This window comes from Dendronephthya gigantea, unplaced genomic scaffold (genome assembly GCF_004324835.1).
Source record: "Dendronephthya gigantea isolate DGI-Jeju-01 unplaced genomic scaffold, DenGig_1.0 000058F, whole genome shotgun sequence".
In the NCBI taxonomy this organism is placed as follows: domain Eukaryota; kingdom Metazoa; phylum Cnidaria; class Anthozoa; order Malacalcyonacea; family Nephtheidae; genus Dendronephthya; species Dendronephthya gigantea.
This window is the reverse complement of record NW_021163068.1, coordinates 1,010,651-1,036,448: the sequence shown is the minus strand read 5'-3', so window position 1 is coordinate 1,036,448 and position 25,798 is coordinate 1,010,651. Positions and strand designations below refer to the sequence as shown.

Below are 25,798 nucleotides of genomic sequence, written 5' to 3'. Positions count from 1 at the left end.
CAGGGCCTTTTGGGACTGTATATGGGGGCTGAGAGGACAGGTGAGAAGAGGAAAGGCCCTGGGACCGCATTTTGAATGAGCATAATTTATCATAAAATTTCACCTAATATTTTCAAAACATATATGAATATATACCCCCCCCCATTAAGCTTCTAGCTATACGACTCTGACTTCACTGAAACTTGTAAGCATTAAATCTGTAAGAAATATTTCCTCTTGGGGCCGGGTTATAAAATTGATTAAAAAATTTAACCCAGATTTCTAGTACGTAAATTTAAATTTTTAATCATGTGTTAACTGCAGTTCAAAATTGGCGACAAAAGGGGCGAAACACGTAAAAAGGCATGTGTAATTCTTCATTAAACTAAATAGTTTCGAAAGATTTCGTAACTATTTCAGACAGCAAAAAATTATTTAATTTTTTTGTTTCAGCTTCCGTTTCAGTTCTGTTTCAGCTTATGTAGCTATTGCTTGATTATCTTCCCTTAAATGCAATACAAGTTACCACAACGGTACAACTTGATCATGATATTTCGTGACCGAAATATTTGTATCGAATGCCATATAATATTATGGTAAAATGGCAAGAATAGGAATCATCGCTTGTACAGTGAAACAACGAGTACGAATTGCCATGCACACGAGAATCTCAATCTTTCAGTAAAATCCGCGGTAAGGTGCCGAAATTCTATGACTAAGTTAATCGTACGACCGATCTTAACCGAATGCCAAAATATAATACATGGGCAGTGCTGTAACAGTTACCTCTTGTTTATAACTAATTACACTTGTAGCAGGTACTCTGCTAGAATCATAGCAAGTTTCCGGTGCAAGTCACAAGTTACAAGTTCGAAATTGTAACTAGTTTTATAGTTACAAAGTTGCAATGTATTTTTGTGTAACTTAGTTACAAGTAACATTTGAGTATTGAATAGGCCCTAGAAACGTAAAAAAAACAACTAAGAAAAACAATTTTTTTCTATTAGAACTAAACACAATTTTTAGCATTCTGATTAGTTCCGACCGTGCCTCGACAAAATAGCACGCTTGCATTCAATGTGATGCAAGCTTGTATGAACATAATGATTTCTTAATTTTTTATTCAAAAATGTAACTTGTCCTGAATGTATTACAACTTGTAATCCGGCGTTTTAGTTTTAAATGCTTTTTTTAATTAGTTACCGCCACCGTTACCGCTACCCTACACCGTTACCGCTACCTTAAAAATAAAAACGAGTTACCGTTGCGGTTACTGAAAATTATAACGAATATTTGTAACTAGTCATTTCTAAGGAAGTTACTTACAGCAATGGTATATGGGCGATGGGCCATAGGCCAAATTCCGTTTAGATGATTACGTAATACTATTAAGCACCCTTAACTTTAGTAAATGTATTTTTTAATAATATTTGCTGGAAATTGTCTGATAAGCAAGTCTACTTATAAATATTTTAAATGCATGCACGTATGTCATTATCTTATTATCGCAACTAGTTATTTTAAACTTTGATAAGTGTTTTCTGCATCTCTCACTTTATCTAATTCTGCATAACTTGAGTAATCATCCTTTACGGCATCTCCTGGTGACTGGTAGCGGTTTTGCGCCAAATTTTTAAGATTAACCTCTTCGTAAATTTCAGCTGCATTTGTATCTTGAGCACCGGTACTCGATCCAGCATTTCTGTTTCCTAACCATCGTCGACGATAATACACAACAGCATATGCAACACAAAGTAGAACAATAATTGCAGCCACGACGATGATAAAAGGAATATGCCATTGAGTTCCGCCCTTCGAATCTTTGGAGGGTGATTTTTCTGAAAATGAGAGATACATTATTTGCTATATTATAATTGAAATACAAGTCCATTAGTTCATGTTTACGAAACGACAGCCAAACATAATACAAGTCTATTAGTTTATGTTTTCAAAACGACAGCCAAAAAATTTTTCTCTTAAGCCTCGATGTTTTCATACAATGACATCGTCTCGGAAAGCACATCGAGACGCTCGTGAAAGTGAAAGCAAACCTAGCTTACGATTCTCTCAGAACCTAAGTGTATATACAGCTATATAAATATTAAATACTTGTTTAAATTTCCAACGTTTTGGAATCCTCTCAGAAGATTTTCGCTATAAACTGTAAAACAACTCTCGAATTTGGATATATTGCGAGATGTCTGTTAATTTGCAATCATATAATTATTTTACACAACTATTGGTCGAAATTGATCCTGGCAACACTGGCGTTGCCAGCATCGATAATTGGGGGGTCCATATTCATATATTCATGTAAACCGACTGTACAGACAATTGATTTGAAAAGAAATTAATCCTGCGTATCACGAATATATGAATATGGACCCCCCCAATTATCGTTCTGGCTACGCCGCTGCCTGGCAAAATAAATGTATTTCCCTTTGGCTAAATAAATCTGATGTAGAGTACATGTAGCAAAAAAATCCTTTACCTCAAAACACCTTATGGCCAAGATTGCCTTTCCTTCTGCACTTACTTTCAAATTACTTATTTCTTAATCTTCATAGTCGACACGCTGAGTGTTTTCTGAAAAAGCCGCTTTTGAGATAAGCCGCGTGATATTCATAACGTCACTTGATTGTACAATGAAATTGTCCGGGTTACCAGGTTGACTTGAACGATATGTGGCTAGAATTATTGATAGTTCCCCCCCTTGTACTTTTACCAACACTATTTATTGTTTTTTTCTCATAATTAGTTTTACCTAAATTATATTTACCGTAATAAAAATCGACTTCAATTGATTTCTCATCCGTGAGAGTGTAGCTTTTTCCAACACATTTGAATGTTCCATTATCTGTTTCATTGACATTTCTGAGAGTTAACACGTTTTGCTCCTGTTCTGTGTCTCCAAACTGGACGCCATCTTTATACCATGTCACATTGGCTGGAGGTTTTCCACCTTTTCCTTCACACAAGCATGTTATATCATCACCAACATTTACTGCGATTAAACTGGAGCAATTGACTGTTACATTTGGTCTCTCTGAAATGTTAGGCAGGAAAAAATATTTTTAATGACACGTTTTTACACTCAAAGAAACATTAAGCAAACACCTTACGCTCATGCGAAACATTTCATAAATATCATATATATTAAGCCTCGGACTTGGACTGATTTCGCAACATTCTTTAAATTTTTATTGCTTGCGTGTAAAGCACGATCATTTAAAAAACAGGTCACAGAGAGGCTACCACTCATGAAATTATTCTGAAAAAGTTTTTTTTTAGCCAGCTTTTAATACACGCTTGAAGTTAAAACTTAGACACAATGTAACCAAATTATTGGCGTTTGAGATGTAAATTTCAGGTTGCATTTATTTGTAACTTGGGAGATATTCAGGGTTTAACAAACGTTATAACTTGCCAAATTTTTCGTAGTATTAGATAGAGTGGACTCGCGTCAACCGGAAAGCGAACCCCACCAGAACGAACAAATTTCTGGGCTGCCTATAATTATGTATACTCATGTTTCAGTTCTGCCCGATGGATTTCTATTGAAATCCCATATATATGTATGCAATCAAAATAATCAGTAGCAGGATCTGAATACATGATTATCACGCCACTAATTTTTGCGCTGGTGATAAAGCCCTGTTTAAATAATCACCTGTCGGAGAACATTCTACTCCGGCGTCTCGATCATGAGAACACGGACTATAACTGACACCCCAACCATCATGTAAACAACTTTTAATATTTTCTTCTTCTCCCGTACACTTAACTTTAGCTAACCATATCGGTCCGGAACCAGGGATAACCTCGCTCCTCGGAAGAGTCCTCAATACGTTGTGGTAACCAAGCTGACGACATACAACCCTGGCATCTCGCAAATCCCATCCATTGTCACAGATTGTTCCCCATTCTCCCTTGTACAATACCTCAACACGACCAGTACCAACATCGTTCAGTGGCCCTTGTAGCCTGAGTGACGCAGTTATTACTGTAAAAATGTGTGAAGAATGTGTATATAAACGAATATATCAATGCATATTTGCCTTTACAGTTTTCAAGCTAAGACAAATCAAGCATCTCTAGCTACACCTTTTTGAACTGCTCCTGGAGACAGGCAGAGATCTGAACATGAAAATTTTCTTCCTTGTGATATGGTCAGCGACAAAAGCGCATGAAGCTACTGAGAAACAACTTGCAAAATTGACGTAATAAGGTCTGTTGAAATTATCAACTTCTATATTACGGTGACAGACGAATTCATTTCATATACTCTCTGACATTGATTTTAAATAATGAATTACCTGTCCTGGAACATTTAACTCCAGCGTCTAGAGAATGATAGCAATTAGGAGCTTCTCCCCAACCACTATGAATACAACTTGCAATATTTTGTTCTTTCCCAGTGCAACCAACATCGGATAACCATATTTTTCCTGAGCCAGGAGGAACCTTGTTCGTTTTAAGAGTTTGAACGGCATCAGGATATCCAAGTTCACGACATACAACCCTAGCATCTCTCAAATCCCATTCTGTATCACAAATTGTCCCCCATTGTCCATTGTAGAATAATTCAACACGACCAGTACCTTCTTTACTTGATGGTCCTTGTAACCTAATTGGTGCCGTTATGGCTGAAAAAGAAGTGTAGAAAATTGTTTTTAAACGATTATAGAGAATTAAAGTATAGAACAGCCATGCATTTAAAAATCGGTTTACGAAATATACAGGATTTCTTTTTTAAAACACATTTGAAAATTAAATTTCCAGCGTTACCCTAAAGCGTAACATACTTACATATATTGTTTTATCGCCATGCAAAATTACAAGAATATTATTTAAAAATTGCTCTGTAATGTCTTCGCATAGAGTGCTTTATTGTTCCATTAAGTATTCAATCTATGGCGGATCATGGATGTAAATGGTATAAAAAGTGTATTCATGCAGTTATTAATTAAATTACTAGAAATACATTGCATGCAAAGCCCCCTCGCCTGAAGCAATGAACGTATATTTCCATCACTGAAAAAAAGTTTCTCCTGAATGATCGAAGTCGTAAAGTAAAATCCTATATCTTGGTACAATTATAAAGTCGACTCTCGAGCTATCAAATTCGACTATAATCATAATTGTGCTACGAATAGTTTTAAATACTACAATTTTTAAGGAAATTTCAATTACTTTTTAAACAAATTCACCATTAAAATAAATACTTTCCAAAAAATCATTTCAACGAAATTGAAGAATAAATTCAAAGAGGTGTCATACATTTGTGATAAATCCACATATTAAACTTACAAAATACTTGCATGCTTTAAAATACAAAATCTACCCATTTACTTGTTCAAAAACACTCCAAAAATGCTTCAAAGTCGTAAATTTTTTTACCATCCATTTGAATGAAAGTTTTTCTATCCGAAAACATCTTTTACATTATATTTTAATCAATTTTACAAGTCAATTTTTTGTATATTTTTAAGTCCATCCAAAAGAAAAATATTATTTTAAAAAAGTTTTATAATTCAAAATATCAGTTATGCTGACGTGATCCAAATTTTAATTTAGCCATTCGCACGTTTGTAAACGTTTGCTAGCAAGTTTTAACTCGTCATAAACTCACGCATGCGCATAACTTACAAAAACGCCCAACGTCCATGACATAATGGCGGACAACTTTCATTTCGCATTTGCATTACCGGGCGTAATTAAAATCTCCGGGCGGAATTAGTACCCTCGCCCGGTGCTTCGCACCGGCTCGGGGACAAACAAATTTGAAAATTGTTTTATCGAGCGCTTGCATGTATAATTATAATATCAGCACATATCAGATTCGAATTCGCAGAATAACTGTCAGAGATCTGAAGGATACTACACAATGTATTCTAAATACCCACCTGTTGTAGAACATTGAACTCCAGCTTCACGATCATGGGTGCAAGGACTAACTCCCCAAGAACTATGAGAACAACTTGTTATATTGTGCTCTTCCCCAGTACAATAGACATTTCTTAACCACACTTGTCCTGAACCTGGAGGGAATTCGTTTCTTTCAAGAGTTTTAACAGCATCCAGATAGCCAAGTTGATGACACACAACCCTAGCATCTTTGAAATCCCATGAATAATCACAGATTGTACCCCAATATCCATGATAGAACACTTCAACACGACCTGCCCCTTTTTCACGTGAAGGTCCGCGCAACCTTAGCGACACAGGCGAGGCTGAAAAATCTATAAGAATATATTATTTATGTTATGCGATTTAAGAGAAAGTTTAAAATAACAAGAAAAACCACAATGTTACGCCTTTCTCAAGTTTCTATTGCACGGTCTAGCCGTGCCAATAGCTTTTACCATTACACTGCTGCTTTCACTAAATTCAAACACTCACAGAATCAATCGTATTGTTTGCGCACCTATTTGATCACGAATTCGAATAGTATCGCCACTAGCTAGGATTATTATATACGATCAAAAACTGTTTACTTCAGGTAGCTGACACTTACAATTGATCTAACTTAATTTTAGTTAATGTGATAACTGATTATTTCGATTATTTCGATCTTTTACCTGTTGTACTACATTCAACTCCTACAACTCTTGAATGTGAGCAAGAAGTAACACCCCAACCTCCATGAACACAATTTGCAATATTACGCTCTGAGCCAGTACATTCGAGATTTTGTAGCCATATCTGTCCAGAACCAGAAGGAACCTGATTCTTATAAAGGGCCCGAGCAACATTTTGATAACCAAGTTGACGACACACAACCCTAGCATCTTTCAAATCCCAACCGGAATCACAGATAGTTCCCCAGGTTCCGTTGAAGAATACCTCGACACGACCAATACCATCGTCACTTAATGGTCCTTGTAACCTAACTGACGCAGTTATAGCTGTGAAATAGTAAACGTGGCTAATTGATTAATTATGTGATATGATGTGATATAATCATTCCGCTATGTTCTATAATACCCGGGTGTAATTAATCTCCCAGCGTAATTGGTACCCTCGTAGGGCGCCCTCTCGGGTTTAAATCTGCATAATTGTGTTATGTGATAGACCACATAATTTCATTTATAAACTTTGATGAGACGTCTGATGTTATATTTCATTGTCATTAATAAAGAAAATACATCATCTGACTATAGATGAGTAACTTAGCCGGTTGTACGAAAGGCGGATAGCGCTATCCACCGGATAGTGATTTTTTCAAGCGTTTAATGCGTTTTTCTCTACACAGAACTAGAAGAGTTCCGCACGCTTGGTACGTACTGTACATAAAATTATTTATACAAGTGTTAAAACGTTTCGGCCAACTGTTTTTCTGTAAAATCTGTAGTCGTAACAATAATTTATATAATTTTGACTTTATATCTGACTAAACTCAGAGATAGCCACTGCCTAAAATAGACAAAACACTTCTCGACGTACTAACTCTCCTGACCAAGGTCCTCAGGTCGAAACGTCCAGAAGTGTTTTGTCTATCTTAGGCAGTTGTTATACCACATTTGATGCTAATCTGAGAGAATTTAATTTTGACGAGAGGTTAGTGATTTAATGAATTCCAAGGATTTACCTGTTCTTGAACATTTTACTCCAACGTCGTCAGAATGCGAGCAATGAAGATAGTCCCATCTATAAGAACAACTTGTTATGTTTTGTTCTTCCCCAGAACAAGCGACGTAAGAAAACCATATCTGTCCAGAACCAGAGGGAACCTCGTTTCTTCGAAGAGTTCTAACAAAATCGGGATAACCAAGTTGACGACAAATAACTCTAGTGTCTCTTATATCCCATCCATAATTACAAACTGTTCCCCATTGACCATGATAGAATACCTCAAGCCGACCAGTTCCTGTTCCACTTGAAGGTCCTTGTAATCTGGCCGAAACAGGTGTACCTAAAAATTCTGAAGAACGTTCCGTCAAAATGAAGTAGGAGGAACAAACATGTTACCTGTTGTGCCTCAACACTTTATAATAATTATGTCTGAAGACGTCTTGCTTAGATTATCGTAGCCAGAAGACACAAATTGTGTCGCAGGTCAGAAATAATTGTCAAAAATAGTTGATGTGGTTGATATTTTGTTATTTCGGTGAGTAAAAGTCCCCTTTGCGTACGTGTTGATATGGACATCTGCACTTCTATACAGGATGGGTAAAAAAAACTTGGGAAATCAAATTAGCCGAAATGCGGCTGTAATGTGACAAAAATTGCCTAAAATACCTCATGGCATGAAGCATATCAAATAAGTGAATCATTAATTAACCTAAAACATAAAGTTTGTTCCCTTTGGGAGTTAAAATGCATTCTAAGCTCAATAAAGCTCTGTAAATAAAAAAGAAATGTTTTATCAAATCGTTTGTCTAGGACACGCGCCACGTTGAATTAGTTCAATTGGTTTAAATGATTTCGCATTAATTAACCACGTCCTGTTGATTGTACACATGGGAATTGTCAAATTCGAGCCATAAGCTCGCGGCTAATTTGAATTTCAAAGGTGTCAGGTTTTTTTACTTACCCTGTATATGCTTTGTGCGCATTTTCGACACTTTGAACCGCTTTTTCTATAAGACCAGTATTTAAGCTGCCGGAATTCTTGATCTTCAAAATTGCGTGACGCCGGATCATCCTATACTAAACTTCCGGTAAAAACTTCCCGCGCAAATAGCATATGCATGTAGCATGCTTTTAATCTGTCGCTAATATTTGTGCAGATTTGTAAAGAAGTATTGGGGATAACCAAATGTTTAGTTAAAAAAGTACATGCATGTATAATCGTGTATTAATACACGGTTCAGTTAGAGCACTCATATTGTGAATAGGTCAAATTATTTACCCTAATTATTATAGGTGCATGAGATATAAGTACGGGTTAGAATAGTACTGTATAATATTATATCTCAACTGTAAATCATCCAATCAGAAAGCTCGATTTGTACCACGTGATCAGTAAATTAATCATGGAGTTCCATCGAATTTTTCCACATTATGCTATAATGCGGAAGGCAGACGCTGCAGCGGGGTATTCGAGTTTGCGTGTACCACGCGTGGATGCCTCGCACGCGACTCGAGGTTGTCAACAATTTCAAAATGGAGGCAAAAGAAGCCATTTCACCCAGCTTTTGCGCTGCCTACACGTTGTTTCGATATAATATATAATTTATAGACCTTCCGCTCGGGGAATTTGACGAAATATTACCCCCTCGGGGAGATATAATTTCGTCGAATTCCCCTCGCTCCAGGTCTATAAATGATAAAAAGGTGGGTTTGCCTGAATATGCCATATCGATTTCCTGAACACCTCATTTTAAACCTGCGACACGCACGTTTGAAAAATTACTAAACTCTCTTCAACTGCTGTAGTGTGCAGAACAGTTCACCGGCGGCGAAGAAAAAAAAAGCACGGCGCAAAATCAGTAAAATGTTTCACTCATGGGTTTAGGGACTTAATTATTGGAAAGGTTGAGAAACATCTGGTTGATGAAGGAAATTCCGCGGAAACGAGTTCTGCAAACCGGTACTTCTACTCCATGGGTAACCTATTACTGTACATTTACCTGTTGAGGAACATTCTACTCCTGCGACGGAGGTATGGGAGCAAAAGGCTTTCCCCCAACCATTATGGGAACAACTCGTAATATTCTTCTCTTCCCCGGTACAAGCGACATAAGCTAACCATATTTGTCCGGAACCAGAAGAAACCTGGGACCTTTCAAGAATTCTAACAACATCTGCATAACCAAGTTGCCGACATACAACTTGAGCACCTCTCATATCCCAACGACTATCACAGATTGTTCCCCAATATCCACGATACAATACTTCAACAAGACCAGTACCATTTGCACTCTGCGGTCCTTGCAACCTGACCAGCACAGGTGTTGGTGAGAAATCTTAGAAATAAAATTTCCTTGTAGCATTAGGTCGTCAAAATAAATTATGGTAAAAGAATATAGCAATGTAGAAAATTGACGAATAATATTAAAAAAAAATTGACGAATTATATTAAAAAATAGAAATTTATCTGATAACTTGTACCTGTTGAACTACATTCAACTCCCGCATCTTCGGAATGTCTACAATTATGAAAACCCCAACCCCAATGAGAGCAACTTGCTATAGTCCGTTCTGTTCCTGTGCAATCAACATCATCCAACCATATTTTTCCAGAACCAGAATGAACCTGGCTGCCTTGAAGGGGTCTGGCAGCATCTTCATAACCAAGTTGACGACATACAACCTGAGCATCTCTCATATCCCAACTATCATCACAAATTGTCCCCCATTGTCCACGATATAATACTTCAACACGACCAGTACCATTTGAACTTGATGGTCCTTGCAACCTTACAAATACAGCCTCTGCAAGAAAATATGAGATTGTCACACCCAGAGAAACAGCTAGACGCTGGTATAGGCCTTTCTCAACGGTAATATGTCTGGGGAAAATATTATTTCCCTTAATAATGGAGTATAAACGTTGAAATAAAATGTTTTTAAATTTAGAATTAGTATTTATAATTGCACATAGGAGATGTTTGAGCAAAATTGCATAAGGCACTACTGTTTCATTCATGATTAACATTCTACTTCCATAGAAGTTTGCATACGGTGATACCCTAACTATAGCCTCGTAAGTTTATAATAAACTGTATAATAGCTACGAAGTACAAAAATGCCAAAATATGTAGGTCCGTTATAATTTGCCTCAATGCCATCTTAGGGGCCATACTAACAGGTGGGCATTTTCTTCGCGCTGACCGAAAATTGCGGGCTTATTTCTTCTTCAATTTGCATTTTCGCTTCGAAGAACTAAAAATACAGATTTTGGTGCAATATTTTTGCTATTTACTCTGAAGCATGTTCATTAAAAATTCGCTATCGTTATTGAGAAAGAAAAGCGGTTTACGATAAGCTAAAATGCGTCGAGATCCTTTACGAAATGGAATGTACTTTGGCTGGCGAAAAATGAAATAATTGCATCTCGACACCAAATACAGGATTTTTGCCACAGCTACAGAGCTATTTGGATTCAAGCTGATGTCAAAAAGTAAGTCACATTATTTTGTTCTTCATAAGTTAAAATGTCAGTAAAATGTCTCAGAAGTGGTTCTAAAGCTCAATCTTGCGGATGCCACAGTTGTCAATATACCTCTACTAACGAATTTTATTGCAAATCGACCCATCTTCATTGAAGTATAGCTCGAAAATTAGGGTATCCTCACACCCTGCAATTAGGCTTAAATCAAAGTTTTATCTATAGTCTTTTTATTAGAATTAAGATTCAACGTGGGAAAAATGCGCCAAAGGGGTAAAATTGACATTGTATGTGTACACTATTTTTGACATGTTTTGTTTGGTATTTTGAAAAGGTCACCAGGAAGGAAAATAAAGCTTGAACAATACTGGTGAGCCTTTAAATCGTAAGAAGAGGTGTGTAAATTATAGAATGTTGAAAAAAACTTGGTCCATTAGCAATGTTTTGGATTCTATGAGGTCTCACATATAGCATATTTAAATTATTGTTGCATTTATATAGAGATCCATTCATAACTCAATAGATCAAGAACTTGACTATCTCACACTTTGTAACTATATTTTTCTGTTAGATTTTTCACCTGCCTTTGTGAAAAAAAACAGTTTTAGGACCACGAAAAATGCGCGCGGTACTTTTTAGGAGCAATGAAAATGATGAAATTAGGAAAAATTAAATGTTGCTTTCCACTCGTCAGGGTATAATTTAACTTATTCTAGTGTGTTAACTAAAATTTTGGTCTAAAATATGCCTGTGGTATCTGAGCATTTTGTAGAACTCATTTTTTGGTTTAACTTAGGCTCCTTTGCTTTTTTCAGCTAATGGTATCTGCTCATATTAATGTTGGTGTTAAATATTCTACAGGGTGTATCAGAAAAAACTAGAAGATTTTAAAGTGTCCAGAAAACTATCATTTTATCAAAATATCTCAAAAATATATTTATGTCTAAGTATTTTAGCATCTCCTGGCTTATCTAACAGTAAAAACTATCAGAAAAATTAACCTAAAAAAGCGGGAGAACGGTTTGTAAAAGCCTCATTTTTAACCGCTTGCGCAAAGAAAATGAGAGGTTCAAAATCCAAGTTCATTTAAAGAGATGAAAGTTTGGACCCTTTTGTGCAATGTACTAAAATTTCAGAAAATTTGACAAACATTAAGTCCGCTGTGAAACGTCTCAAAATTGGACTTTTTTCCGTTTACTCCGCTCTCGCCTAACCTTTTTACAATGCCATCATGTTATACCTTACATTGATGTTGTATCTAATAATGCCATTATTAAAAATAAACTACACAAAAACGTCAAACAGTACACAATTGCAAACAAGAGCAGAGTTTACAAAATTTGTTGTTAGTTCTCAACATGTCCTCCATTTCTTTGCACGCAAATTTCTGCCCTACTTATCATACTGAAAACAGCACGCCGAACCATTTGCCTGTCCTGTCTTAGGATATCCATCTCATGTTGAATTCTTGCTTCAAGGTCTTCCAAGTTATCCGGTGGTGTGACATAAACCTTCGACTTTAGGTAACCCCAAAGGAAAAAATCCAAAGGAGTCAAATCGGGAGTTCGCGGTGGCCATTCTACCGCACGATTTAAAGCAATAAATCGGTTTCCAAATAATTGTCCCAAGCGCTCGAAAACAATGCGTCTCCGATGAGGTGGTGCTCCGTCTTGTATTCACCAAAGGCGCTGGAACCTGCCATCATCGTTGGGAGCGAAACGGCGTATTTCGCTTACAGCTGGAACGACTTGTTCATTAATCATTTGCAGGTATTCTTCGCCGTCTAAGTTGTGGCAAAAGAAAAAAGGACCAATGATAGACCCATTACCAATCAATCCGACCCAAACAGTAACCTTGTGAAGGTCATCATTTCGCTCATACTGAAAGTGCAACGGTCGTTCACCACGAGCGCAGTACTCTCTGATATTATGGGTGTTAACAGAGGCATTTAAGGCAAATCCAGCTTCGTCACCAATGAGTACGTCCTCAAGAAATCGTGCTGGTCTGTTCATAAGCCACTGGCAAAACCTTTCTCGCCGCTGGTAATCTCCTGCAAGCAGTGTCGTCGTATCATCTGGTATGCGTGAAATCGTAAGTCCAGCCGTGTTATACGATTAAAGGTGGCCGAAGATAAACCAAGACCATTTCGCCGAGCGCTAATTCTCACTCCATTTGGCTGCTGATTTTCAATCGCATTTCGTACAGCTTCAATGTTTTCTTGAGACCTCGCAGTTCTTCGATGTCCTGATCTTCCCCGGTTGAGATTACAGCTTGTCCCGTTTGTACGGTATTTAGCAACATTGTTGTAAACTGTACCATGTGATGGACAGCGTACGTCAGGATACTCCTCCCGAAACCTTTCGAGCACTCTTGTGACGCTCCCATGACTACGGTGGTATTCAGTTACCAAAAAAGCTCTTTGCTGTGGTGTAAACTGCGGCCTTGGCATTGTTTTTAATGTTTGATATGAAAAATAAGCTAGCAATTCGTAAACAAGACATCTTTTGCATTATCCAGGTGTAATTAACCGAACTCTTTGTTAAATAAAACAATGAAACAAGAGTATTCATTGTTAGTTATGTTTTAAGTACGTCTTCCGAACCATCACTCATGCATGTAATCATTCTTGCATGAAAAAAGGTTACGCGAGAGCGGAGTAAACGGAAAAAGTCCAATTTTGAAACGTTTCACGGCGGACTTAATGTTTATCAAATTTTCTGAAATTTTGATACATTGCACAAAAGGGTCCAAACTTTCATCTCTTTAAATGAACTTGGATTTTGAACCTCTCATTTTCTTTGCGCAAGCGGTTAAAAATGAGGCTTTTACAAACCGTTTTCCCGCTTTTTGAGGTTAATTTTTCTGGTAGTTTTTACTGTTAGATAAGCCAGGAGATGCTAAAATACTTAGACATAAATATATTTTTGAGATATTTTGATAAAATGATAGTTTTCTGGACATTTTAAAATCTTCTAGTTTTTTCTTATACACCTTGTATATTTGAGACCTCATAGAATCCAAAACATTGCTAATGGACCAAGTTTTTTTCAACATTCTATAATTTACACACCTCTTCTTATAATTTAAAGGCTCACCAGTATTGTTCAAGCTTTATTTTTCTTCCTGGTGACCTTTTCAAAATACCAAACAAAACATGTCAAAAATAGTGGACGCATACAATGCCAATTTTACCCCTTCAGCGCATTTTTCCCATGTTGAATCTTAATTCTAATAAAAAGACTATAGTTAAAAGTTTGATTTAAGCCTAGTTTCCAGGTGTGAGGATACCCTAATTTTCGAGCTATACTTCCATAAAGATGGGTTGATTAATTGCAATGAAATTCGTTAGTAGAGATATGTTGACAACTGTGGCATCCGCAAGATTGAGCTTTAGAAGCACTTCTGAAACATTTTACTGACACTTTAATATATGAAGAACACTGAATGTGACTTACCTTTTGACATCAGCTTGAATCCAACTAGCTCTGTAGCTGTGGCAAAAATCCTGTATTTGGTATCGAGATGCAATTATTTCATTTATCGCCAGCGAAAATACATTCCATTTCGTAACCGATTTCAACGCATTTTAGCTTATCGTAAACCGCTTTTCTTTCTCAATAACGATAGCGAATTTTTAATGAACATGCTTTAGAGTAAATAGCAAAAATATTGCACCAAAGTCTGCATTTTTAGTTCTTCGATGCGAAAATGCAAATTGAAGAAGAAATAAGCCCGCAATTTTCGGTCAGCGCGAACAAAATGCCCACCTGTTGGCCATACTTGATTCGCATTCTCTCATTTCCTCGATAAACGCGGTGAGTCAATATGTCCAGGATTAGAGTTGTCTTCACCCTGGCTTCTCTCAATCAATGTATCGGCCATTACAAAAAGTCATACAAGTGTAAAGATAACTACGTTTGTTTATGGTTGGGTAATTGTAGCTAAAACAGCCTTGACAACGAACAACAGTGATACCAGCTACGTTGGACGCTTATGAACGTGTACCTCTCACATAGGCACGGATAAAATTGCTTTCTTATTGCTTTCTTATTATAGCCCTCCGTAACACTCCATAGGCGTCGATAGACCGCCATGGGCCTCCGCAGCCCTCCACGCCCCTCCATAGACCTCTATAGCATTCCATAGGCCTCCATAGGCCTCCATAGATCTTCATAGGCCTACATAGACCTCCATAGGCGTCTATAGGCCTCCGTAACACTCCATAACACTCCACAACACTCCATAGGCATTCAGTGGCTTCCATAGACCTCCATAGGCCTCCATAGTCCTCGATAGGCCTCCATAGCCCTACATAGGCCTCAATAAGGCACCATACCTCCTTAACATAGGCTTAACTCACTAGCTTATACCGACGCCATACTGGATTTTTGAATTAGCGCTCAAATTAATCACGCATTTTTAGCATCCATATCAGCCTGCATTTATGGCCATGAGTTATAGTTTAGGTTAGGATAATATATTAACGTTGATTTAATTGCTATAGTTAATGGAGTATTCCCCTGTAAAATAAATTCCTAATTAGGAAAATTCATCGGTTCAATCCAAAGTTTGTAAAATCGGAAAAATATCGACGTGTTAAATTGGCAAATTTTATATAATTTCATATTATGTTCAAAAAAGTGTTCTGAAAAGTGAAAAGTGATAACGCTTCTTCGAGCCTATGCTAAATTTGTCAATTTCGCAGGCTGATATTTTTCACACTTTACAATATTTCGCCTCTAAATTTTCCTGTTTAATAATTTTGGGATGCTCTTTTCATCTTACTGATGACAATCCCTACAGTTTTAAATTCAACCCACTAAGATAATGGTCCGTTGTGTAAAACGAGAATTGAGAATTGAGGACTATAAAAATACCTTTGGTAGAACATTGTACTCCGATGTCTTCAGAATGAGAGCAATAATTGTTTCCCCAACCATTGTGAGAACAGCTTGTTAAATTTTGTTCTTCCCCAGTACAAGAGACGCGAGATAACCATACAGGTCCTGAACCAGAAGGAACACGATATCTAGGAATTGTCGTAACGTACGTATGATCTAGATCATAACCAAGTTGACGACATGCAATCATGGCGTTTCTCATATGCCATCCATTTCTACAGATTGTCCCCCAATATCCATGATAGAATAATTCCACACGACCAGTACCATTTGCACTTGACGGTCCTTGCAATCTTATTCTTATAGCCTCATCTGCAAAATCTTTCAAAAAAATCTATGTCAGCCTGTGTTCATAATCGAGCTACTTAGGTCAACAACATGGTGGAAAGCAAGATCGATGCAAAAGGTTTGAATGAATTAATGTAAAGGCTTAAGACCAATAGCAGCTTTACGATTTAGCCTCAGGTTACTTAATTTGTGGTGTTCAATGACCGTGAGACCGATTAACTTCAAAAATGAATAATTATAACTTAAAAATAATAGTAATAACAAATTTTCCTTGCGGGTCAAAACCATCAAGCTGGCTACGCCCCTGTTCAACAGGCCAAAGATGTTGAAGCGTTATTTCTGTTTATAAGATACATTGCTGCATCTCATTGCTGCGATTCATTGAATAAATAGCTGTATGTTATTTACCGGCTGCGAGGACCGGATGCAAAAAACTGTGCCCGAGGTCTCGGTTTATTTTTTAACCTTGACTTTATTGACTTTATCAAACACAAAAAAATGCAACAAATTCAATGAATAAACTTATTAAACTATAAAAACTATCAATTCTGCAGACCATTTTAGAATTTTAATACGTCAACAACTCCTTATAAGGATATCCTAGTCGGGAAACAGCCAATGAAATGGCAAATATTGGTACCATAGCAACTTAATCACGGCAAATTGATTAAAAAACAACGTATTGAACGGCGAAAAAACTTATTTTTAACATTTATTTAGCCTTTTCCAGAAAGGTTTTCACACATTTTAGCCGTACGTTGTTTGGTTTTGTCGTTTTGTTCACATTTTTCACCGCGGGCCGGTTGTATTTCACAGAATTTGGCACCCAACCCGCTCTCAGCCAATCAGATTACTTTATTTACATAGTTAAAAATAAAGCTATTTTCTTGATGCATTAATTCTCTTTAATGATATTTTCATACCAGTTATGGAACATTCCACTCCAGCGTCTCGGGAATGAGAACAATAATGATCTCCCCAAGGACTGTGCGTACAACTTGTGATGTTTTGTTCTTCCCCATTACATGCGATGTAAGCTAGCCATATAATTCCTGAACCTGAAGGAAAAGTGTTCCTACGAAGTGTTCTGACGGCGTCTTTATAACCAAGTTGACGACATACAACTCTCGCATTTCTTAAATCCCATCCATAATCACAGATTGTCCCCCAATGTCCGTTAAAAAATACTTCAACACGACCAGTACCATTTGTACTCAACGGTCCTTGTAACCGGATGGAAACAGGCGTAGCTGACAAATCTTAAGAGAATTATATTGATAATACACGATCAGTTAACGTTAATAAACGTTAGTATTGTTTGTTTGAAATCATACGAGGTTTTTCAATTTCCCAATGATGGGTAATTTTATGAAGTAAATTAAAACTTTTATTATGGTTTATGCATGTCTACAAAAAGTTAATTAAATAAATTCAATAATATACGCTAAGCCGATCGACAAGCTAGCCCGTTAGATCTTCGACTTTCAAGATATCAAAATAGTACATGCAACATTCTTTAAAGGAATATAAAAGTCAAAGTCGATTTTCCAATATTTATGCAGTAACAGCTGTCGACTGACTCGACTCCAAAAGCTTTAAAGTGATAATTGTTTTCAAAAAATTCATTTAACTGACGTTATTATTGAAATACAAACTTTTCCTTTTCGCCAAGAAAGATGTTGCTAATTACCAGCTTTCTACTCGTCCGAACTTTGCGCACGCGCAAAGTTCAGCGATTCGGCTCTGTCGCACATGCGACATGCCGCACATGCGACATGCAATGTCAACAAAATTCTGTCGACATACTTGGGTATAATAATTCTGCCTACGGAACCATTACCATTAATGATTGCCGGGATTTGCGCCGGCTCAGAGATGGAAGGGTGACAGACAGAACGGCGCGGATGAATTTTTTTCACCTGCGCAGTTAATAAAAGAGGTCAATAAAAAGGATGTATTTTTTTCAAAAAAGAACTTAAATTATCTTTATCTTACCTGTGCCAGAACATTCAACTCCGGCGTCGTAAGAATGAGAACAATGTTTATTAGCCCCCCAACCATTATGAGAACAACTTCTAATATTATTTTCCTTTCCATTACAAGCTACGTGTGCTAACCATATCTGTCCCGAACCAGAAGGGACCAGGTTTCTATAAAGAGTTCTACTGTGTACGTGATCTAGATTATAACCAAGTTGACGACATACAACTCTAGCATCTTGCGTATCCCATCCATAATCACAGATTGTCCCCCAATATCCATGATATAATACTTCAACACGACCAATACCATTTGCACTTAATGGTCCTTGCAACCGCAGTTTTACTGGAGAAGTGGAAAAATCTAAAAAGGATTAGAAATTCCGATAGGACAAAAGCAGGTGAGAATTTACTTGATAATGGTGTAAATAAATGATAATTCATTTTTGTACTTTGGTAAAAATTATAATGACAGTTAGTTAATCGATAAAATTATGATGACAAATAGTGATTTTCAGCTGTCGGAATTTGAAAATCGATTCAATATTCTTTAGTTCACGTTCAGATAAAATTATTGGAGCGTGGGGAAATTCATAATTTCAGAAGTAGACCTCATTGGTTCCTTCCTTTTTTCTCATTAACTGAAATATGCGACATTCAGCTAGTGTTTTGGCCTGTAGTTGTTAAGCAGTTATGAGAATTCTCAAAGGTGCTACCAGCTTTGTGCTCGTAGCTTTTATCAGATGGTTAAAGACAAAATACTCGATGAAACGTTTTTTAAACATGCCACGTTGGCTATTGGACTATTCACACTTAGGTACCTTTCTATTCTAACTCGTTTTTAAGCCGTCAAGAAGTTCAGGTTACCGCGGAATAATTACTATGCAACAGGGGTACTGCCCAATCAAATTTCGCGAATTAATTTCCGGCTATTAATGACAACCAATTAAGTGATGATCTTTTTTACACATAATTGTCTGTAACACTCTTTTCCAAAAAACGTTTTCCTGAATTTAAGTAAAAATAATGCACTTGTAAACACTTCCTCTCGATGCTTATGAGCAAAAGCTATCTCCATAGAATTTTGGGGAACCAAGAAAATTTTCCTCTCAACTATCCTCGTTGCTCATTTTTTTTCTGAAATACTGCAAATCACAAGAAATTTGTGGCAAGTTCGAGAATTCCCTCGCCTTCCTGTTTTTCAAGCGTTCTTTTTGGAAGTTCTGGTGTCTGTATATTATATTTTTATGCTGTTAATATTACCTTGTCAATGTTTCTTCCGTTTAATATTTTTTGAGCAAAGTCTTAAATAGGCTGGAAGTTTAATTTACTAAATCTGATACCTTCATACCTGTGCTAGAACATTCTACTCCGGCATCTTGAGAATGGGTGCAGGAATGAATCCCCCAACCATTATTATAACAGCTTGCAATATTTTCTTCCTCTCCAGTACAATCAAGAGCAACTAGCCAAATATTTCCAGAACCAGAAGGAACCTCGTTTCTCTGAAGAGTTCTTGCAACATCTTGATAACCAAGTTGACGACATGCTACTTTAGCATCTTTCATATCCCATCCATCATCACAGATTGTCCCCCAGTAACCTTTGTGCAATATTTCCACCCGGCCAGCACCATTGCCACTTGATGGCCCTTGTAACCTTAGCGAGACTAAAGGACAGGCAAATTGGCAATGAATCTCAAACGTTTTGCATGCGAATCTCAACACATTTTGTTTGGCGATGTTTTAAGCAAAATGGGGAGGTTCCTAATAAAAACATGGTGTGAAAATACTTTAGTGGGTGATTTTCATTAACATGCTTCGACGTATCGTTGTCTTAAGAAGTATTTAGTGTATGCATTTATTCAGGAAATTTTCAAAAACCTAGATTTGTTATTGTGAAAATTGGGCGGTGTACCGGCCAGCTCTTTCCCTCCCACCTCCGAATGGGTATTCATCAAAATGAAAATCTCTAAGCTCATTAAAAAAGGCCGAAACCTCGTATCTTAATCTCTCTAATCATTTACCTTGGCACTGATTTGGTGCAAATTGAATTAAAAAAATAATTGCGCCAGTTATGAAGGCAAAACTTGTCATCTCGTGTACAGGTAACTGAAACGAAAAATATACGGAGTTACATTATTTGGCTAACCCATGTTCAATGTTGAGACACTAAATTGAAAGTCCACGAGGTGTTTATTGAGTATACTATTTCGCAACCCTATTTTCTCTATTCCATGCACTCGTGGAAATTGCACGCAAAATTCAACCCAGTGCACGCAAAACAGTCATTAAATCTACGAAGTCAACTTTGGAATTATTACCATTTACAGCCCACATTATTGTCCACATAACTTTTCTTATCATTCACTTTATTGTTTTCCCAATTTTGATCGGTTGATTTACCAGCAAATAACTGCGTGCAAATAGTAGTCTGAGCATGCGCATTTGCTGAAAACGTTGCTCAGCTAGAAATAATACTCCGAGCATGCGCATTCGCTTCAATTTTGTAAAAAATAATGGCGACTCGTTTTGCTGAACTTTCGGAAATAAGTTGTACTGCTATCACGAACAAAAAAAAAACGCGGAAAATACCATAAAATAACAAGTTAAGTGAATGATAAAACAATTATTAAACTCCGGTCTCACAGAATACCGTGATTTGTCTGAGGCTTGCAGATCAATGACTTGCAGCATAAAATCTAATATCTGAAATGAGTTTATTTATAAGATACCCGCTGGTGTTATCGACGAATTTCCTGCTTTCTTTCTTTTTTTCGTACCGATGGAGGTTCGTAAATGCGATTATATTTGCTCCTATTCGCTCAACTGGACTTAGAGTTAACAGATAATGTGATTTCACTGATGTGAAGTGATGTGAATTAATGAAAATTTCTGATCTGCATGTCGTCAGACTATTTCGAATTCACGGCTTGTAGTGAAAAGTTTAAAACTGATAAAGAGAATGGTAGTATCGGGATGAAAATTTTCCTCTTAATGTTAGAGATTTACCCTGTAAAGATTACTATTTATGTCGTACCTATTCTGTCATGACCGCTTAGTATAATGTTTGAGGTGTGGAGATTGTTGCAAGGAGAGCCTCAAAAGATCGATTGAGTTTCTGAATTATCGTGTTTAGTTAATTCTTCTTTATAATGACGCATAGCAGGAAATACTTGGGTTTTGAAATGTCGTGGAAAGCGAAGTAGGAGAGTTTTACAACTGTATTTTGAAAACTCACTCGAGTTTTAAATCTGTTTCTAAAACAGAAACCACGGTGTTGCCAGTCGAACATGCAAGTGCAGGGACTGATCAACGACGAAATCTTGGATGAAATATTTAACATAAAGACAGCAGTCGTGAAGTCATTTTGCTTTATTTTCGCCGTGGTATAACCTTTGCTATGGACTACTTGCATGATAGACCAACTCAGTTGTGATCTATAAGTAAGAATTCGAAGGGGAAATGTCACCACAGCTAAAAGAGCATACTTAGATTAATTCGTGTATAAATGCCAAGTACGGCTGCAAAACGTCGAGTAGAACAGAAAATACAGCTTTGCACGAAGTAGACAATTTTTGTAAACTTTTGTATTACGAGCAAAAGTTTTTAATTATTAAGTTAATTACACTCTTCCGGCCACAACACAAAAGCATACAAAAATTTGCTTAGTTTATATCTTCGGAACTTTACATTATATAATAACTACACTGAAACACGCAATTTGAATGGTTCGTAGGCATATGCATGTAGTATGAAACAATCCTATTTCACGCTTTCCGAAAGTCTCGCAATTTCACGCGTGTAGTATCAAGTTTAGTAATTCTTCTCTCGGAAACCCTCCTTTTGTCGCCTGAATCAAAATTCGACTGAAAGCTGTTAAAAGTGCTCTCTCTGCCCACCTTGCTACTTTTAGTAGTTGATGATTGACACATTTAACACTTAAAAATGAATAAAATTGAGCTTGTTTATTTCTTTCTGAGCCTTGTTTACTACAGTTTCTTGTAAATTCACGGAGTATGTTGGGCGAGTGTGCCTTTTGTTTCGGTATTTTAAACTTCACACACAAGTGTTCACTAATAATAAAAAATTGTCGGTGTATTAAAAGGGTTGAATGTAGATCCAGTCACATTGAGTGCTTTTGTATTTAAAATGCCAGAATTTCTTCTTACCGCACGAAGGTGTCGTTACAGTGGTCGACTGGCCGAATTGAAGCACACCTATTTCGGTGATTCGTAAAATTTCTTTTCAAATATAAAAAGCATAGATATTTGTCCAAACAGTCCATAGATGCTTTGCGGTTCGCGAGTAGATCTAGACCCAGTACCCTTGCTCGATTGGGAAATGGCTAATTGCCGATATATATATATATATATTGTTCGGATCGGGAAGCTTTTATTGTTTCGCTCAACTAAGGCCTGTTTCCGACGTCGAACTTTTCATGTGCCGAATCGAATGCAAATGAAATTAAACAAAGACTTTAGCTTATTAACATTAGGTTCAGCACATAAAAAGTTCGACGTCTGAAACGGGTCTAACTCCCACAAGTATCACAACGCACGTTCAAAACATAAGGTATACTTTGTAGAAAACCCTGTATTCATTTCTTAACCGCAGCAGATAGATGTTTGAAGTTGGTTTATTGAGAGTAAAGTTAAACACATTGATTTTGAAACCTCGATCCTCTTCACAAATATTGTTGGCCTTGCCGGGCCAACATTATAGATTCCCAATTACGGCAAACAAAGCTACCGCCATGGGAATTTGTGACCATAAAATTTGCGATTCTTATTCACTTTTAGATATAATTTAACGATAGAATTAATTCAAATCTAAACGATTAACGAACGAACGAAATAAATTACTTCATTCATTAGTATTAATGCCCCGTACACTTTGAACACGCTACAATAAACCACTTCCTGACTTTCCTGAATTACTGTCATAGAACCGTATCACAAAATGTTTATAATAATTAGGCATCAATATATTACATACTTTGATCTTCTGCAACTCTCAGCTTTTTCTTCATATAAAATTCAACAAGAGAACCAACGGAAGCGTTCGGAGAGCTTCTCAATTACCTACAACATAGAATTGATTAAAGCAGCAATTTACATAAAATATTAATCTTACAATGTTTTAGTAGAGTGCCTCTTCTGTTGTTAAATGATAATTAATGTATTAGCGTTGTCATGAATTCTACGTACGTCCTTCTAGAAATGAGAAAACACATGATATCACCAATATGAAATGAGAATCCGGAAAAGTGCCTGCTCAAGTTAATATTAGTTGCATTGGTCTAATACTACCAAATCGAAGTGACTTACTTCCGACTAACATGAAATTTAGGTTGGCTTCAATTTTTGTGAGTGGACACTATTTATTAGGTTTCGTGTTTAAAAGCGTCGATATGTCAGGAAAGTAAGATTAGTTTCCCTTCTTCATTTTCTTTTAAGCGAGGGGAAAGTAAGGTGTTGTTTCCTCATGATACCTTCCGGGTTCAGGCTAAAAAGGAAAGTAATATGTAGTTTTCTTTGTATTCCTCGCCAGCACGTTTTGCCGATACAGCACGTTTCTCCTGTCTTAGATATAGTTGCAGAGAGTTTAGAAAATACAACTGCAACGTGCTCATCAACAATGGCATTGATCCTTAACTAGACAAAAGAAAATGTAAATTACGTTGCATTCAACCTTGCACATCGCCGTGGTTGTTGACAAGTTTACCAGATTACTGAATAAATTAGCCAAATAATATTACCATAATCGCTGTTTTCTTTCTTTCAAACAATGGAATCAAAGAGCCGACTATGAACATGTCTTTTATTCAGTAATCTGGCAACCCTGGTCGCTGAAACGATGACGCTGACTTACGCCAATACCACGGTGCATCACCACCCAGCAGTTAATGTGTTCTATGTTGCTTAGGGGCTGTTTACATGGGCCCGCGGTTTTAGAGATTTAACGAAGCGTAAAATGTTCTGTTTCAAAAGGAATTATTTCAATACTTCAAAATCCCATTTCATGCTTCGTTAAATCTCGGTAACCGGGCTCATGTGAAGAACCCCTCAGTGTCGTCGAAGCAAATTTGATGATCGACCATATATATAATAGTTAATAATCTCTCACTTGATTGAGTCAACTTGAGTATTATGCACTGAATATGTAGTGTAAACAGTTCCTATGTATTAAGGTTAAAAATATTTTGTTTGCTTTTTGAATAAAAGGATAGACTTGCTTTCTACTTTGAACTTAGCCCCCGATTAAGCTAAGCGAGCTTGATTGAGTTGTAAACGAGAGGCACGCTAAGCGTACATGTATCTGCGCAAGATGAAATGTAGTAATGGTTATGAAAAACTTGTTTTACCTTACTTGCTTCAATGCTGGGTTTTTTAATGAACTGTAACAGTATTGGTATTTAGGTAAAGTTTTAGCACTGCCGACAATAAGCAAAGCAAACAAATGATTTATAAAATACAGAATAATTCAGAGAATATATTCTTAATAACATTGATCAGCATAATTAAAGTATGTACATTTAAAAAAGTTTTAAAATGATTATTTAAAATTTAGTACTATTGTACTAAAGAATGTACTGACTGGAACTAATATTGACTAAATTTTTATACACAATAGAGAAAGTAAATAACTGATATAAAATCCAGCAACTGTAATGAGAGTCCCTTGGTTTTTTATTTAATTGTCAATACATAAATTAAGATGTCAATGGGGATAGGAGGTAATTGTCCATTATTTATAATCAACATAATATGGATAAATCCTGACAGGAAAAATTGTTGATGGAATCCATATTTGCACATAACTTTATTTAATACTAATGTTGTTTATGGACACCTGTCAATGTCCACTCTTGAGCAACATGGATCAGCTATTCCAGAAATCCACATTGTAATGAAGACGTTGCAAACCAAAGGCCACATACATCACCACAAAATGTTTAGAAGAATAAAAGTCAGATGTAATATTCAACTCCACTTCAATGTATAAATCATATACTGTGTGGTTTGATTACTGCAGCTGTATATAAGACTGTGCCATTTTACTTGAAAGCCAACACCAGCAGAAGGCATCAATAGCTTCTGTTTTGTACAGTAAATTGTATGCCACTGATTAGATCCATCTATATGAATTATGATAACTGTATATGCAAAGTCCTTTTCTTGTTTGTATACAAATAATACAATACTTCTCATGTCCTGCCAGTGAGTTGTTGTACTTCCACGGCATAACTTGAAAGCCCATATTAGCAGAAGGCATCATAGCTTTTGTTTTGTACAGTTAATTGTATGACATTGATTAGATCCATGCATATGATTTATGATAACTGTATATGTAAAGTTCTTTTCTTGTTTATATACAATATTTCTTATATCTTGCCAGTCAGTTGTTGAACTTCCACGGTATAACATGAAAACCCATATTAGCAGAAGGCATCATAGTCAGAAATATGGCCTTACATTCATGTCAGTGATTCATATTATGGAAGAAAAGATTGTATTTTGTGTTGGTTGTTTAAAATCGCTTTATGTCCATGCTTTTAACATTCGCCATCTTGTTTTACACGCATTAATCGGA

The 25,798-nt window shown here is 36.5% G+C and overlaps 1 protein-coding gene across 1 annotated transcript; it reads right to left on the bottom strand.

Moving 5' to 3' along the window:
* Positions 1-940: 940 nt before the first annotated feature.
* LOC114529927 (deleted in malignant brain tumors 1 protein-like) lies at positions 941-23,613 on the bottom strand. Its single transcript, XM_028551494.1, has 16 exons — positions 23,533-23,613; positions 23,201-23,286; positions 20,230-20,314; positions 19,555-19,872; positions 18,220-18,567; positions 17,148-17,483; positions 15,913-16,257; positions 10,036-10,359; positions 9,555-9,890; positions 7,571-7,903; positions 6,561-6,887; positions 5,886-6,221; positions 4,296-4,625; positions 3,650-3,982; positions 2,759-3,025; positions 941-1,817 (listed from the first exon to the last, which is right to left on the bottom strand). The coding sequence occupies exons 3-16, from the start codon at positions 20,297-20,299 to the stop codon at positions 1,495-1,497; spliced, it is 4,326 nt and encodes a 1,441-aa protein (XP_028407295.1). The 5' UTR covers positions 20,300-20,314; positions 23,201-23,286; positions 23,533-23,613; the 3' UTR covers positions 941-1,494.
* Positions 23,614-25,798: the final 2,185 nt, after the last annotated feature.